Source organism: Oryzias latipes, chromosome 2 (assembly GCF_053564925.1).
Source record: "Oryzias latipes strain Hd-rR chromosome 2, Olatipes_Hd-rR_3.1".
NCBI classification, from domain to species: Eukaryota; Metazoa; Chordata; class Actinopteri; order Beloniformes; family Adrianichthyidae; genus Oryzias; species Oryzias latipes.
The window spans coordinates 48,879,331-48,893,899 of NC_136238.1; the positions used below are offsets into that span (position 1 = coordinate 48,879,331).

Genomic DNA, 14,569 nt, shown 5'->3' on the forward strand with positions numbered 1-14,569 from the left:
GCGCAGTTTATCCAATTTTTCTTTTCTTTTTCTTTTCAACCACTGGCCCCCGGGGGTCTATAAAAAGGCTTTCATAGAGGTCTGGTTCAGTTCTGGATCTCTCTGATCAGACTCACTTGGAGCATCATGTGTGTGATGAGATCTTTTCAGTTGAGTCTTCTGAGAGTCTCTGAGAGACATCAGAGATGTTGGAGAAGAAAACATGTTGACTGCTGACTCTGACTGACAGCAGCTCCAGTCTAATGAGAAGAATCACTGCAGACTCCTAGGATTCAGATTTTCATGCTTTCCAAACATCACATTGTTCTAGTTGGACTTTCTCCATTTCTACATGGAGAATTGGAATCAGCTTTTCTAGAAAAAAGTCTGGATTGACTGACAGAAAATGCTGAAAGCTGGAAACTGTTGATCCAAACATGTCATGTTATTCCAGACTAAACAGCTCAGTCTGTGTTCATGTCAAAGTCCATCAGCTGTTCATGAAGAAGCAGATCCTCCAACACTCTGATGCTTTGGTGTTTGCAGAGGTCAACAGGTCACACAGAGAGTCCAGTCTGCAGCCTCCAGCTGTGGCTCCATGAAGAGTGACCGGTCCAAATGGAATCCTCCACACTTCAGAACTGAACCAGGACCTTCAGACTCACAGTAAGAAGCAGTTTCTAGTGAACAAAGCAGAGTTCAGCTCTCAGCAGGAACAACAATGTTCTCATCAAGAACATCAGCTGATCCATCCAGGAAGGTCAACCATCTGCTGTGAGCGCTTTAGGTCTGAGAGGAAAGAAAAGAGTTGGACAACTCTGGAGGACACAAAGCTCAGTCTGTGAGGATGAAGCAAACAGCTGAACTTTTCTCTGAGCTCAGTCCAGACATGAGCTCCAAACACAGCTAAGGCATCATTTAGACCTTCAGATGGACTAGATCTGCTCTGGTTTCACCTGGAAACACATTTGCTCACATTCAGCACAGTCTGGATCCCAATATCTGAGTCTGAAGATCAGAGAGGATCTGCTCCATGATCAGAGTCAGTCTGGAACTTCCCACTGACTGCTTTGATTGTTGTTCACTAACGTTTCTCCTTAGTGTCCACAGAGAGAAGAAGAGGAGCGGACCCCAGTCTGCAGAAAGAGCCAGAGCTGGTGAGTCAGAGCCTGATCATCTGCTGATGGATTCTTCTGGAAACATGTGGAACACTCATGAAGGAGCTTTCTTCTCTGCTCTGTCAGCAGATGTTGGTCTGCAGGAGATGTTTGGAGGACATCAGATCAGTCTGAGGAGCAGAAGTCAACATGTGGCTGAAGGAACTGAAGAAGCAGGAAGAGAAACGCTCCTCAACAGGGTCTACACTGAGCTCTACATCACAGAGGGACTGAGACCAGAGGCTCACACCCAACATGAGGTGATGCAGCTGGAGACCACCACCAAGACCAACCAGCTCCATGACACTGCAATCAAGAACGCAGACATCTTCAAAGTCCTCCCTGACCAACACAGATCCATCAGAGTGGTTCTGACCAGCGGAGTTGCTGGAGCTGGAAAAAGCTTCTCAGTGCAGAAGTTCACTCTGGACTGGGCCGAGGGCTTGGAGAACCAAGACATCAGTGCTGTGGTTCCTCTGTCATTCAGGGAGATGAACTTGATCAGAGATGAGCAGCACAGTCTTCTCACTCTGATCCAGCTGTTCCATCCAACACTCCAGAAGATCCCAGCAGAACAGCTGTCTGTCTGCAAACTTCTGTTCATCTTTGATGGTCTGGATGAAAGCAGACTTTCTCTGGACTTCAACAACAGTCCGCTGGTGTCTGATGTCACACACAAGTCCTCAGTCAACGTGCTGCTCACTAACCTCATCCAGGGACGTCTGCTGCCCTCAGCTCTGGTCTGGATCACTTCCAGACCTGCAGCAGCCAATCAGATCCCTCCTTCATGTGTGGACAGACTGACAGAAGTCCGAGGCTTCAATGATGCTCAGAAGGAGGAGTACTTCAGGAGGAGGTTCCCAGATGGAGAGCTGTCCAGCAGAATCATCTCCCACATCAAGGGCTCCATGTCCCTCTACATCATGTGTGAAGTTCCAGTCTTCTGCTGGATCACTGCTGTGGTTCTGGAGAACCTGCTGACCACAGAGCAGAGAAGAGAGCTGCCCACCACCCTGACTGACATGTACTCCCACTTCCTGATGGTCCAGACAAAGAGGAAGAAGAACAAGTACCAGCAGGAACATCAGACAAGTCCACAAGAGCTGACAGAGACTGACAGGGAAGTTCTTCTGAAACTGGGGAGGCTGGCATTTGAACATCTGGAGAAAGGAAACATCATGTTCTACCAAGAAGACCTGCAGCAGTGTGGTCTGGATGTCACAGAGGCCTCAGTGTACTCTGGACTTTGTACTGAGATCTTCAGAAGAGAGTGTGAGATCTTCCAGAAAGCGGTCTACAGCTTTGTTCATCTGAGCGTTCAGGAGTTTCTGGCTGCAGTCTACATGTTCCACTGTTACTCCAACAGGAAGGTAGAGGTCATTGAGGACTTCCTGAAGTACATGAATATGAAGAACCCATCCCTGGATGAGTTTCTGAGTAGAGTCATGGAGAAATCCCTGCAGAGTCAAACTGGACACCTGGATCTGCTGGTTCGATTCCTTCATGGTCTCTTTGTGGAGTCCAACCAGAGACTCTTAGGAGGCCTGCTGGGTCAGACAGAGAAGAATCCAGAAACCATCCAGAGAGCCATCAACAACCTGAAGAAGATCAACAGTGAAGGAGTCTCTCCTGACAGAATCATCAACATCTATCACTGTCTGATGGAGATGAAGGACCTCTCAGTTCATCAGGAGATCCAAGAGTTCCTGAAGTCAAAGAACAAATCAGAGAAGAAACTCTCAGAAATCCACTGCTCAGCTCTGGCCTACACTCTGCTGATGTCAGAGGAGGTTCTGGATGAGCTGGATCTGAACCAGTACAACACATCAAATGAGGGTAGACGGAGACTGATGCCAGCTGTGAGGAACTGCAGAAAGTTCAGGTGAGTCCAGAAGTGATTGTGATGATAAATCAGATCAGTTTCAGATTGATTTACAAAGAAAGAAAGGTTTGAAAATGATTAGAAATAAAATCATGAAAGAAGAAAATCACTTTGGTGTTAACATTCATATGATTTTTAAGCTTAAGATCAAAGAAGGATCATATTTGTCCAAATTAAATCCAATCCAGAACCTTCTGAAAGGTTTGAACCCAAAGCAGACGGTCCAGTATGAAATGATCTCTTCATTTCCACAATGTCAGTCATTCAAGAAGCACATTTCTAAAATGCTCCATCTTCTATTCATCATCCTCTTTCTAGATACATCATTGATCTGTGAATGAAACAGTTTGATGATTAAAAGAAGAAACTGAAGCAGAGATGGATTCTTTCTTTTTATCCTTTTGGTTTCTTTAGTTCAGTCAACCATCATCTGCATACATACAGTCTCTGTTGTAGATCTGAGTCCAACACACAGCAATGCAGACAGAAAATCAGGGAAATCTGTCTGTAGGAAATAAATATACTACATTAACTTGGTTGTTGAGTGGTTTATCTCCCTTGGTGTAGCACACATACAATTGAACGGTCAAACTGTAAAAAGAGAATGATTGGGGGGAAAAAGGGAAAGAAAAAAAATAACATGCTGGAAAAATATATATTTATATTAAACTACTGAATTGTTGTCCAAAATATTCCAATGTTAAATTCCACGTACACATTTTCAGTCATATATACTATTGACAAAATATGCACAATGACAAACTGAATCCTCAACTCAATCCACTCATCGTTCAAAAAACAGCAGTTTTAACTCTTACAAAGCTGGGGAGAGGATCAAACATCCTGAGAGGTGTTGCTGTTTCTTTAAATTTTACTTTCTTTCTACACCACTTCAAAAGAAAGGCAAAAACTTCTAGGCAGATTTTAAAACCAGCAATTCAAATCTGTGGTGCCCTGTAAACATGACTACGTGGCCCTTAAGTACCAAAATAGGCGGGCGCCCAGTAAACATTAACTATAGTGGCCTCAAGCAGCCATAATATTGCAGCTCCCACAGAAGCACAAAATTGCGGCGTTCCATAAACTCCAACTACTGTGGCCCTTAATCCATAATAGGTGGGCGCCTAGTAAACATGGTGACTTCTAGTGGCCATAACATCCCGCCCCCGATATGCGATTGCAAAAGTAAATTGGTCATCCCTAGCTTTAACAATGACCAAAATGTGTAATAGAACCAAACCAATAGTAGTAAACAGGTTATTTACATGTGTGACGGAATCAAACTTTAACAAAGACTCTTATGCATCATTGGTAGGACCCAAAGTCACAGATGGCAGTGTGGAACCAGTCCTTGGGTGGTTGTGTCTGTAAGTTATTTAGGTTTGCCTGCCAGGTTTGCCTCCAGCAGACTAATTTTGGCAGTAGGACGATCAAGTTAACCCAAAGCTGTTTTCACTTGAACACTTCGCACTAGTCAATCTTCGCATGGGTGAGTAGCAACTACGAGCGCTAGGGGCCAGCTGTTGCGTGGTGTGTTCTCATTGAGAATGAGAACCAGATCGCCCACTTGCAGGTTGAGTCTAGGATGAAGCCATTTCTGACGCTTCTGGAGGGTGGATAATTATTCCTTCAGCCATCTCATCCAGAAGACGTCCACGAGGAACTGAACCTGACGCCAGTGATGTCGGCAGAAGTCCTGCTCACATTCCTGCTGTCGCTGAGGACAGATGCTTTTCCTCTCGCTCCTCCTGTATCAGCCCATCCCAAGGCTTTTTTGTCCTGTCTGCCCCCGGAGCTGCATTTTTTAGCCTTTGGCAACTTCTGTTCTTTTTACTCTCTGAATATGGATATGATCAGCTGGTCTTTGAATTTGATCAACAAAGTTTTTTTCACACTAAAGAATGGGAAAGCGGACCCTTCCTGCCCAGACGGCACCCATGTGGCTGGATACACAAACGATCCGTCGGGCAAGTGGAAGCTGGTGTGCCTGGCCCAGCTGTCTGTGGAAGACGTAGAGGATGTGTACCTATTCGGTGTATACCTATTTCTATGATAATTGAATTCCTCCTCATTGGGAATCGGAGGATTTCTGATTTATCATGCAGTTGGAAGTCTGAGATAGGCGAATTGTCCTAACTTGTCCTAACCCTAATTCTTCGGGGAGGAGAGACTCGGTACGAGAAACTTTCACAAGTGGATCAAAAGCTGTGCCTGTCTTGCCCACTTAATCAGGATGCTCACAATCGTTGGCGGCTGGGTAGCTCGGTTGGTAGGGTGGGACGCTACCATGCAGGAAACCAGGGTTCGATTCCCGGAGGGGAATGAGCAATGGTACTGGGGGCAATTACCATATCAATGGCGAGCAATTAACATCACCCAGTGCCCTTAGGCAAGGCCCTTAACGCTACTGCCTCTCGAGCGCGGTTTCGGCTGCAGCTCACCTCTCCCCAAGGGGATGGGTCAAATGCGGAGACAGAATTTCCCTTCGTGGGATAAAATACAGTGTATTTCTTTCTTCTTCTTCTTTCTTGAAATTGTGCAGAAGATGGATACCAAATTGGAGCGTGTTTCTTCCCGAATTGAGGCTAGACTGGTCTAAATTGCCCACTTTTTCTGATCAAATCTGCATCGAATTGGAATACCAGTCTAGCTAGCAAAGCAAATAATCTGCTGGTGCCAGGAAATCTAATCTAATCAGAATTAATCAGAGCCCCCCTCTATGCTGAGGACTTCTTGGCTCCAACAAAAAGATAGTCCCTTCCAGAGTGTGAAAACCGCTATTCTGTTGAGCCCCCCCCCCCCCCCCCCCCACTCTCTTGACCTCAGCAAGAGCGGGGGTTGAGCACTGCCTGGAGACGGGCTCTTCTGCAGCTGAGCTTGAAATGTCTGAACCTCTGTATCTGTCTGTACCGTGTTGTTAGAATCCAGAAACGCTTGCGAATGTCTGAGTCAACCCATTCCATGTCTGAATGCGCCCAGCCGAAGGTGGTAGTGTTTGATGAGTAACTTAGTGATATAGTGGTCTTTAGGTAGTATCACTGGATGCTTCTATTCATAAGGGACTGGTGCATTCGCAAGATGCCCTCCCACATGTAAATTTGTCCTGTAATCCTTAATTGGCTTAAGACTGGCTATGCAGCTAGATGGGATTTTACCAGAACCGAAGCACGAGCCCTGTACATTCTGGAGTATGGCTACTTCTGGAGCTTGTATCTCCTCGGCGGTGATTTATTGCATAGCAGGCTTTTCAGCTGTAGCTGCAGCTGTCGTTAATACCATCAGTGGTTTTGCAACAGGCCATATACACTGATTTGATTTGTTTGATCTCGGCCGTCTCAGGTAGGCTGCCCAGCTCAGGCTGGGTGGGCCAGCCTTTCTCTGAGCCTTGAAGAATCGATGGTCCTGGGACCCATCGTTCACTTGATGGGATTTCACTGGCAGACATCCCTCTCGAGACATCTGCAGGATTGGATGCTGTGTCAACATACTTCCATTGACAACTGTGCTTTCCTTAATCTTTGCTATGCGGTTGGCGACAAAGGTAGAAAAACTTTGTTCTCGGTTGTTGATGTAGTAAGGCACAATAGTGCTGTCTGTACAGACGAAGGTTTGATCCACAGGAATTTCCAGATGGAGTTTAAAATGCTGGTCAAGATCAGTTGCAGTGACAGCAGTGAGCAATTTAAGGCTTGATAAGGTAGTTCGCTGAGTTCTGTTTACTGAAAAGGTATCAAGGACCCCAGAGACTGGACCATTTAGAGTCCATCTGAGACCGGTCAAGGTTGCATAGGGCTCACCCGCCTCACCACATCGGACTTCAGTATGTCAGATTGGTCAAGCCCAATTAGCAGGAGAACTTCATCGGCTAAATCAATGTCCCCTGGACATATGTTTTCAGCGATGTCCTGTAGATGGGGCAGGTGAGATACTTCCTCCACCGTGACCAGGTTGTTGAGGTTGACATTCAGATGGTCATGACTGAGAACTCCCTTCAGCAGGTAAGATTCTATGTGTTGACGGTCCTTCACCCTTGAATCCACGGACAAGGTATCCACATGGACATTCTTTGATTCCATTGTACTCAGCTTAATGATCATCCTATGTGTCTAAACCTTGAAGAGATTGACAAAGTAGAGGTTGAAGCATTCATCAGTGGACCTCTTCCTAACATCGATGGGGTGTCACTCAAGTTCAGCCGTCTGTTTCAGCTGAACAATTGGCTCTCCAGAGAGTGTGCTTCCAGAGGATTGCATTACATTGAGAACTTCAATACATTCTGGAAGCGAAAGGACCTATTCATGGGAAGAGGCCCACACCTGAACAGAGGTGGAGCAAGAGAGTTAGTGAAGAACCTCCTCCACGCTCTGGGGCATAGAGGCCAAGGCCCTGAAAAGGCAGTAAGGAAGGACCGAGCCAGTGTCCCAGGAACCACAGCACAACGGCAACAACAACTACCTCCACCACCACCGGTCAAAGACTCACCTGCACCAGCACCACAACAACTACCGCCAGCTAAGGACCCAGCTGCAGAACCACAACAACAACCACCAGATTTGGCCCCAGAAATTCCACCATCTGACCAGCTGTGGGCGCCCCCTGCTACATCTACTCCCAGTGAAGAATCACTTTCCTTTTCGTCCCCCCCACTTTCACCCATGGCCCTACCTAGCCATTTTGATAGCCTCATTAAGTCAGGAATTAAGATGGCTCCCCTAACACCTGTGAGCCTCACACCGCACAGGAACTCTCCTACCCCTCCAGCGCCCCCTCCTTATCCTTCACCCAAAGTCCCTCCAACACGGCCTTCATCCAAACCCCCTCCAACACGCCCCCTCCGTCGTTCACCCAAATCCCGTCCAGCTCCCAATCCTCCCGGTCCATCACCCAAACTACCCTCAACTCGACCTCTCCTGCGCGCCTCTAGAGGTGCTATTCCCCGGAGCTAGGATGAAACGGGCCCCCAGTGTCCTAGGAAAGGTTATGTCAAACTGGGGCCCTGTGATGAACAGCTTCCTTCTGGTGCTATACCTGTAGTTGCACCACGTAGAATGCTAAAAAGGGCAGTTAGATTGTCCAATCAAAGAAATCTAGTTCACATCCCTTGCAAGAAGGTTTTGACCAGTCCCAAGGAAACTAAGCTCAAACTTGCTGCACTCAATGTCAGATCTTTATGCAACAAATCATTTTTAATCAATGATCTTATCTCTTCTTTTAATCTTGATTTTATGTTATTAACTGAAACATGGCTTGACAAAAACACAGGAAACATAGTTCTAGTTGAATCAACTCCCCCCAACTACAAACATGAATCAGAAATACGAGAAAATAAAAAGGGTGGAGGCGTTTCTGCACTGTTTAGAGATAATATTGCAACCCGCAGACTATCATTTGGTGTGTTTTCATCATTTGAGTATGTGTCCTTTAAGATTGAGCTAAAACAAACTCCTCCCTTACTCTGCATAGTTATGTACAAACCTCCTCAGCACAGCCAAAGTTTTATTGATGATTTCACTGAAATGCTCTCAGTTGTGTGCACAGACTTTGATGGTCTAGTCATTACAGGTGATTTTAATGTTCATGTTGATAATGTCAATGACAGAAATGCAAAAGAGCTCAATGCTGTCCTTGAAACCTTTGGTCTAATTCAGCATGTGAGTTGCCCCACCCACAGCAGAGGGCACACTCTGGACCTGCTCATCACAAGGGGGGTTATTATTTACAATGTCAGTGTGGTTGATGTCGCCCGCTCTGATCATTTCTGTGTATTCTTTGACCTGTCTGTTGCTCCCAAACCACCGCCTGGCCCTGCAGTTGTCCAGGGGAGACAAATAAATGAGAGCACTATGGCACAGTTTGTAGAAATGATAAACCCTGAAAACGTCTCTGGTGCCAATGTTGATGAAATGCTGAATTCTGTTACTTCTAGCATCTTGAATGTTCTGGATGCCATTGCCCCTATGAAAGTTAAATTGAGAAAACATAGACAGAAAGCTCCCTGGAGGAATGATGATCTAGTCAGGGCACAGAAACAACAGTGCCGCAGAGCCGAGCGAAAGTGGCGCAAGTCAAAACTCCAGGTTCATTATGAAATGTATAAGGGGGAGTTGTACGCTTACAACCAGATCTTATGCAGAACAAGGGAAAGGTACTTCTCTGAAATAATTGGAAGTTGCAGCAGCAACTCTCGTATCCTGTTCACAACAGTTAACAGATTAACTAACCCTCCAACCCAGCTACCAATAGAACTGGTTTGTACACCCAAATGTAATGAGTTTGCTGTATTTTTCAATGACAAGGTTCAGGGCATTAAAAAAGCCATCAACTCAATAATTCACTTCGACCAGACTGGATTCATCAAAGGCAGACACTCGGATGATAATGTCCGTAGACTAGTTAATATAATAGACTTTGCCACCATTAAAAACCAGGAAATGACGGTACTATCGCTGGATGCTGAAAAAGCCTTTGACAGAGTTAATTGGAAGTTCCTTATTGCTGCCCTCCAGAAGTTTGGTTTTGGAGAAGCATTCATCAATTGGATCAAAATATTATATCACAACCCCAATGCATCAGTTAGAACTAATAAACAGACCTCAAACAGGTTTTTTCTTGGAAGAGGAACCAGACAGGGCTGCCCACTCTCTCCTTCTCTTTTTGCTATATTCATTGAGCCTTTAGCTGCAGCAACAAGACAGAATGAGAGCATTATAGGAATAAAAACCAAACACAGCCATCATAAAATTAGTCTTTATGCGGATGACATATTACTGTTTTTAAGGAATTTACATTCTGTAAATGAAACAGCAATGATCATAAATGAATTCTCCTCCATATCAGACTATTCCATTAATTGGAATAAGTCTGTTTTATTACCACTCAACAGGAATATGGAACAAAGACTCACAATTCCAGTTAAAACAGGAAATATCAAATATCTGGGTATCTACTTTTCCCCCAAACTATCAGAACTGGTGCAGCTAAACCACACCCCATTACTGAAAAGCATACAGGACGATCTAACACGCTGGACCAACCTGCCTTTGTCCCTTATGGGCAAGGTAGCCACGGTTAAAATGAAAATCTTACCCAAGGTTAATTATCTCTTCTCAATGATTCCCACACAACCGCCATTAAAATGGTTCAAAACATTAGACTCATCCATATCAAGCTTTCTATGGAACAACAAACCTGCAAGAATTAGTCTAAAAACTTTAAAATCTGCAAAAAACTGTGGAGGATTACAATTACCTAACTTCCACAAATACTTTCTTGCAAATAGATTACAATACATCTTAAAATGGTTAAAAAATAATCCAGAAACCAACTCATGGTTAGACTTGGAACAGGCGTTATGTGGAAAGATCAACCTGTCACAGCTACCATTTATTAGCCAAACAGTTAAAAAACAGGATTGTTTCAAAAGCATTAATATAAATGCCACCTTAACAGCCTGGTGGGAATTTCTCAAAATATCAAAATCATCAATTCAACCGTGCAAAATGACACCCATCTGGAACAACCCGGACATCCTTATTAACAAAAAAATGATTCACTTCCCAGCTTGGCAAGCAGGGGGCATAAAACAACTAGAGCACGTAATTATTGATAGAAGATTCATAACCCCCCAGGAACTTCAAGACAAACATGGAATAAATAACTTCTTGGAATATCAGCAACTTAAATCAAGTATTACTAAAAAGTATAAAATTAAAGACGACGATTTAAAGCTACCAGATGTAGTTACCACTCTGATTAATTTTTCAATGAATAGAACTCTCTCCAAAATATACAAACTTTTATGTAATTTAGATAAACTCTTCACAGAATTTACTACACTGGACAGAGGATGTTCAAGATGGGTCTCAGTAACTCAGACATTTGCGAGCACTGTGATAATAATCTACCCGACAGCTACATGCACGCACTGTGGTTCTGCACTCCTGTCCAGGCTCTCTGGCAGCAGGTATGTGCCGATTTATCAGTCTGGCTTAAGGTTTCAATCACTGCCTCACCGTCACTTTGTGTGCTTGGTGACATGAGTGCCATCGATATAGAAGAAGGATTAGCATCTATCATTTTCATAACTCTTTGTATTGCCAAAAAAACTATTTTAATAAATTGGAAAAACAAGAAAAATATAAACATAAGTCAACACAGAAATCTGCTGTTTGATCATATCAGCTTGGAAAAAATGTCAGCCCAAAGCTCAAGTAACTTTGAAAGAATTCAGTCTCTCTGGTCTCCTGTGGTTGACTCCATGACTTAGGGGGTGGGGGGCTTGGTCGTCGCTGCTCCTTGCCCTTCTGCCGTGGTTTGGGGTGGGGGTCGGGGCTTCCGGTGCCTGGCGGGGGCGGTGGGGGGCTCCGTTGGTCGGGGGGTCGGGTCCGGTGCCTGGGTGGGGCGGGCTGGGGCGCTGCGTGGTCCTCTGGGCTTGGGTGTGGGGGTGCGTTCGTGAACACTATCTGTTTTGTGTGCATGTTGACATGTGGACATTTTTGCGGCTAGCAGGTGTGTTGATAATATTTGAGTGTGTGTGAACAGGCCCCGCCCTTTTTGTACTACATTTGAACCGTACCGTAACGATAAACAACCAGTAAACCTGTCTGCTCTATGCTGCTTCATGGTCTTACCCCCCTTCCCCTCCTATTATCACCCTCCTACCCCCCCCTCTCTCTAACGTCCCTCTCTCTTCTTCCCCTCTTTCCTTTTCCGTCCGGTCCAACACCAAAGATTTTCAAACATGATTGAAATTAATAAATTTTGGCCTCAATTACAAAAGGGGTTTATTCAGACATACCTTTGGTTTGTCTGAAGATGAATAACCCCTCTTGTTAAAATAAAATATGTCCAACACAAGAGGCCCTCAGCTCTCATCTGTTTGCCTAGCTGTTGGACAGGACAAGTTAAAAAAAAAAAAAAAAAAAAAAGCCATCAACTCCACAACACATATAACTATCCAACGGCCACCTACTCACTCTAAGCTGACTCACTTTGTACCTGTCACTGACCAAATTGTCCAAGAGACCATCACCCGTCTGAGCTCGTCTACATGCTGCCTTGATGTGTTACCCACTAGATTTCTAAAGTCTGTCTTGAACATTGTGTTGCCATCAATTACTCAAATAGTTAACATGTCTCTTCAATCTGGAATATTTCCAGAGGCCTTAAAAACTGCAGTCATTAAACCCCTCCTGAAAAAGAGCGGTCTTGATCCCAATGTACTGAATAATTACAGACCTATCTCTAATCTGCCATTTTTAGGAAAAGTCCTTGAAAAAGTTGTCTACTGTTGGGATAATGTATATAGGTTATCTCATATTTGCTTATTTTATGCATCACCTTGCTATATATGTATAGGTGATTTAATCATGTTTGCAGAAGTGTCTGTGTGTGTCCAAATCTGTTTCACAGGAAGGTGGAGGTGACACCCTTGGGAGAAAATGTTTATCTTTGCGTCTTTTCAGCATTCTCCTGAGAACCTGTGTTAGCTATGTCTAAAATGAATCGAAGGACGCTCTGTGTTAGTTTATCTGTGAGAAACGGCTTTGCAGGTCCAGAGATGATTTGAGAAGACTGTGGAAGGATAGACATGTTGTAATAAATGCTCTCTGATAGCGCTGCAGCTGTGTTTTTATCTGTTTCCCCTCCTTAGAGCTCAGCGCATGTGTAACTTAGGGACAACCCAAATCAACTTATTAAAAGAGGAGGCAGCAGAATTTGCGCCAGAGTGGAGAGAGATTGTTTACTGGGTAGATCTCTGTCTGCTCTCCTCGTAAAGGTACCTTTGTCCGTTGGTCTTTCTTTCCTTTTTGAATTGTTATGATGTTGCAGGTTGTTTGAACCCAACATCTACCAACAGCTCACTGACTTTCTCTTATTAAACAATTCGTTTGATGTTTTCCAGTCAGGTTTTAGACCCCATCATAGCACAGAAACTGCTCTTATCAAGGTAACCAATGACATCCGCCTGAACACTGATGATGGAAAAGTCTCTGTCTTGATCCTACTAGACCTGAGCGCTGCCTTTGATACTGTTGATCATGGGATCCTTTTGCACAGACTCCAAGACTGGGTTGGCATCTCTGGATCTGCCCTAAGTTGGCTCAAGTCTTATCTGGAAGACAGGAAATATTTTGTTGAAATTGGGAGTTGTGTCTCAGACTACATGGGCTTGAATTGTGGTGTGCCCCAGGGATCGATCCTGGGACCCCTTCTGTTCAACCTCTACATGCTGCCACTAGGGCAGTTAATACGCAGTAATAACATTTCTTATCACAACTATGCAGATGATACTCAGATCTATGTGTCACTGACAACAGGTGAATATGGGCCAGTGGATTCACTCAGCCACTGCCTCCAACAGATCAGTGCGTGGATGCAGAACAACTTTCTCCAGCTAAACTCAGACAAGACCGAAGTTATTGTTTTTGGCCCACAGAAACAAAGAGAAAGTGTCAGCAGCTACCTTCATTCTCTGTCTCTTAAACCCTCAAATCAAGTCAGAAATCTAGGGGTAATCATGGACTCTGACCTGAACTTTAACAGCCATATCAAGTCAGTAACATCAGCGGCATTTTACCACCTGAAAAACATTGCCAAAATCAAAAACATAATCTCAAAGCGAGACCTGGAGATACTTATCCATGCATTTGTCTCCAGTAGGTTAGACTACTGTAACGGCCTGCTCACCGGCCTGTCCAAACGAGCTGTAAAACAGCTTCAGTACATCCAGAATGCTGCTGCTCGAGTCCTGACCAAAACCAGGAAGTATGATCACATTAGTCCTGTGCTCAGGTCTTTGCACTGGCTCCCTGTACCTCAAAGAATAGACTTCAAAGCAGCTCTGCTTGTGTACAAGTCTCTCCATGGCCACGCACCAAAGTACATCTCTGACATGTTAGTGCCATATGAACCATCTCGTACTCTGAGGACCTCAGGGGCCGGCCTCCTGTTGATACCCAGAGTCAGAACTAAACAAGGGGAATCAGCGTTTCAATATTCTGCAGCTAAAATCTGGAACAGCCTCCCTGAAGGCGTAAGACAGGCCTCTTCTGTGTTCGTGTTCAAATCTAGACTTAAAACATTTCTGTTTAGCCGTGTATATGACTGAAAGGTCCTATCTGCACTTTTCTTTCCCTTCCTTTCTTTTTAAATCTTTTTTTTTCTTCTTTTCTTTTAAAGTAAATTTTATGTTGATTATTTCTATGATGTATTGTGATTTTAATGCATTTTTCTGTTTTGTGAAGCACCTTGAATTACTTTGTGTACGAATTGTGCTATACAAATAAACTTGCCTTGCCTTGCCTTGCCTAGTGCACAAATCAGCTGCTTGGAGCAGGAGCAGGTACCATTTGCACCAATATCTAGTAGAGCGAAGGCGTTTATCAAGAAGCGGTTGTTTGGATCTGTGACCATGACTAGTAGAATGGGTAGAGCAACTTACTGCCCACTACGCTGGTTATGCTACCTGGTGGCAGTGGCCTGGATCTCTGGTGGTTGATTTACAGTTTGTTCTTCCACAGTAGCTGTGACAGGTGGGTTGTTGTTGGTT

At 44.4% G+C, this 14,569-nt stretch overlaps 2 protein-coding genes across 7 annotated transcripts in view; both read left to right on the forward strand.

Annotated features, from left to right (window-relative positions):
- Positions 1 to 14,569, forward strand: part of LOC144988997 (NLR family CARD domain-containing protein 3-like) — a 273,480-nt gene that overhangs the window by 218,985 nt on the left and 39,926 nt on the right. For 3 of the 6 annotated variants that reach the window (XM_078940570.1, XM_078940572.1, XM_078940569.1), the window contains 3 exons: positions 526 to 645; positions 1,081 to 1,136; positions 1,224 to 3,018. The exons of 2 other annotated variants lie outside the window; for them this stretch is intronic. In XM_078940570.1, coding sequence (XP_078796696.1) covers positions 526 to 645; positions 1,081 to 1,136; positions 1,224 to 3,018 — 1,971 coding nt within the window. The remainder of the gene's footprint in view (positions 1 to 525; positions 646 to 1,080; positions 1,137 to 1,223; positions 3,019 to 14,569) is intronic. One more of the 6 variants, XM_078940574.1, reaches the window with a different exon arrangement.
- Positions 1 to 14,569, forward strand: part of LOC144989042 (NLR family CARD domain-containing protein 3-like) — a 107,165-nt gene that overhangs the window by 8,959 nt on the left and 83,637 nt on the right. The gene's annotated exons all lie outside the window — the stretch shown is intronic.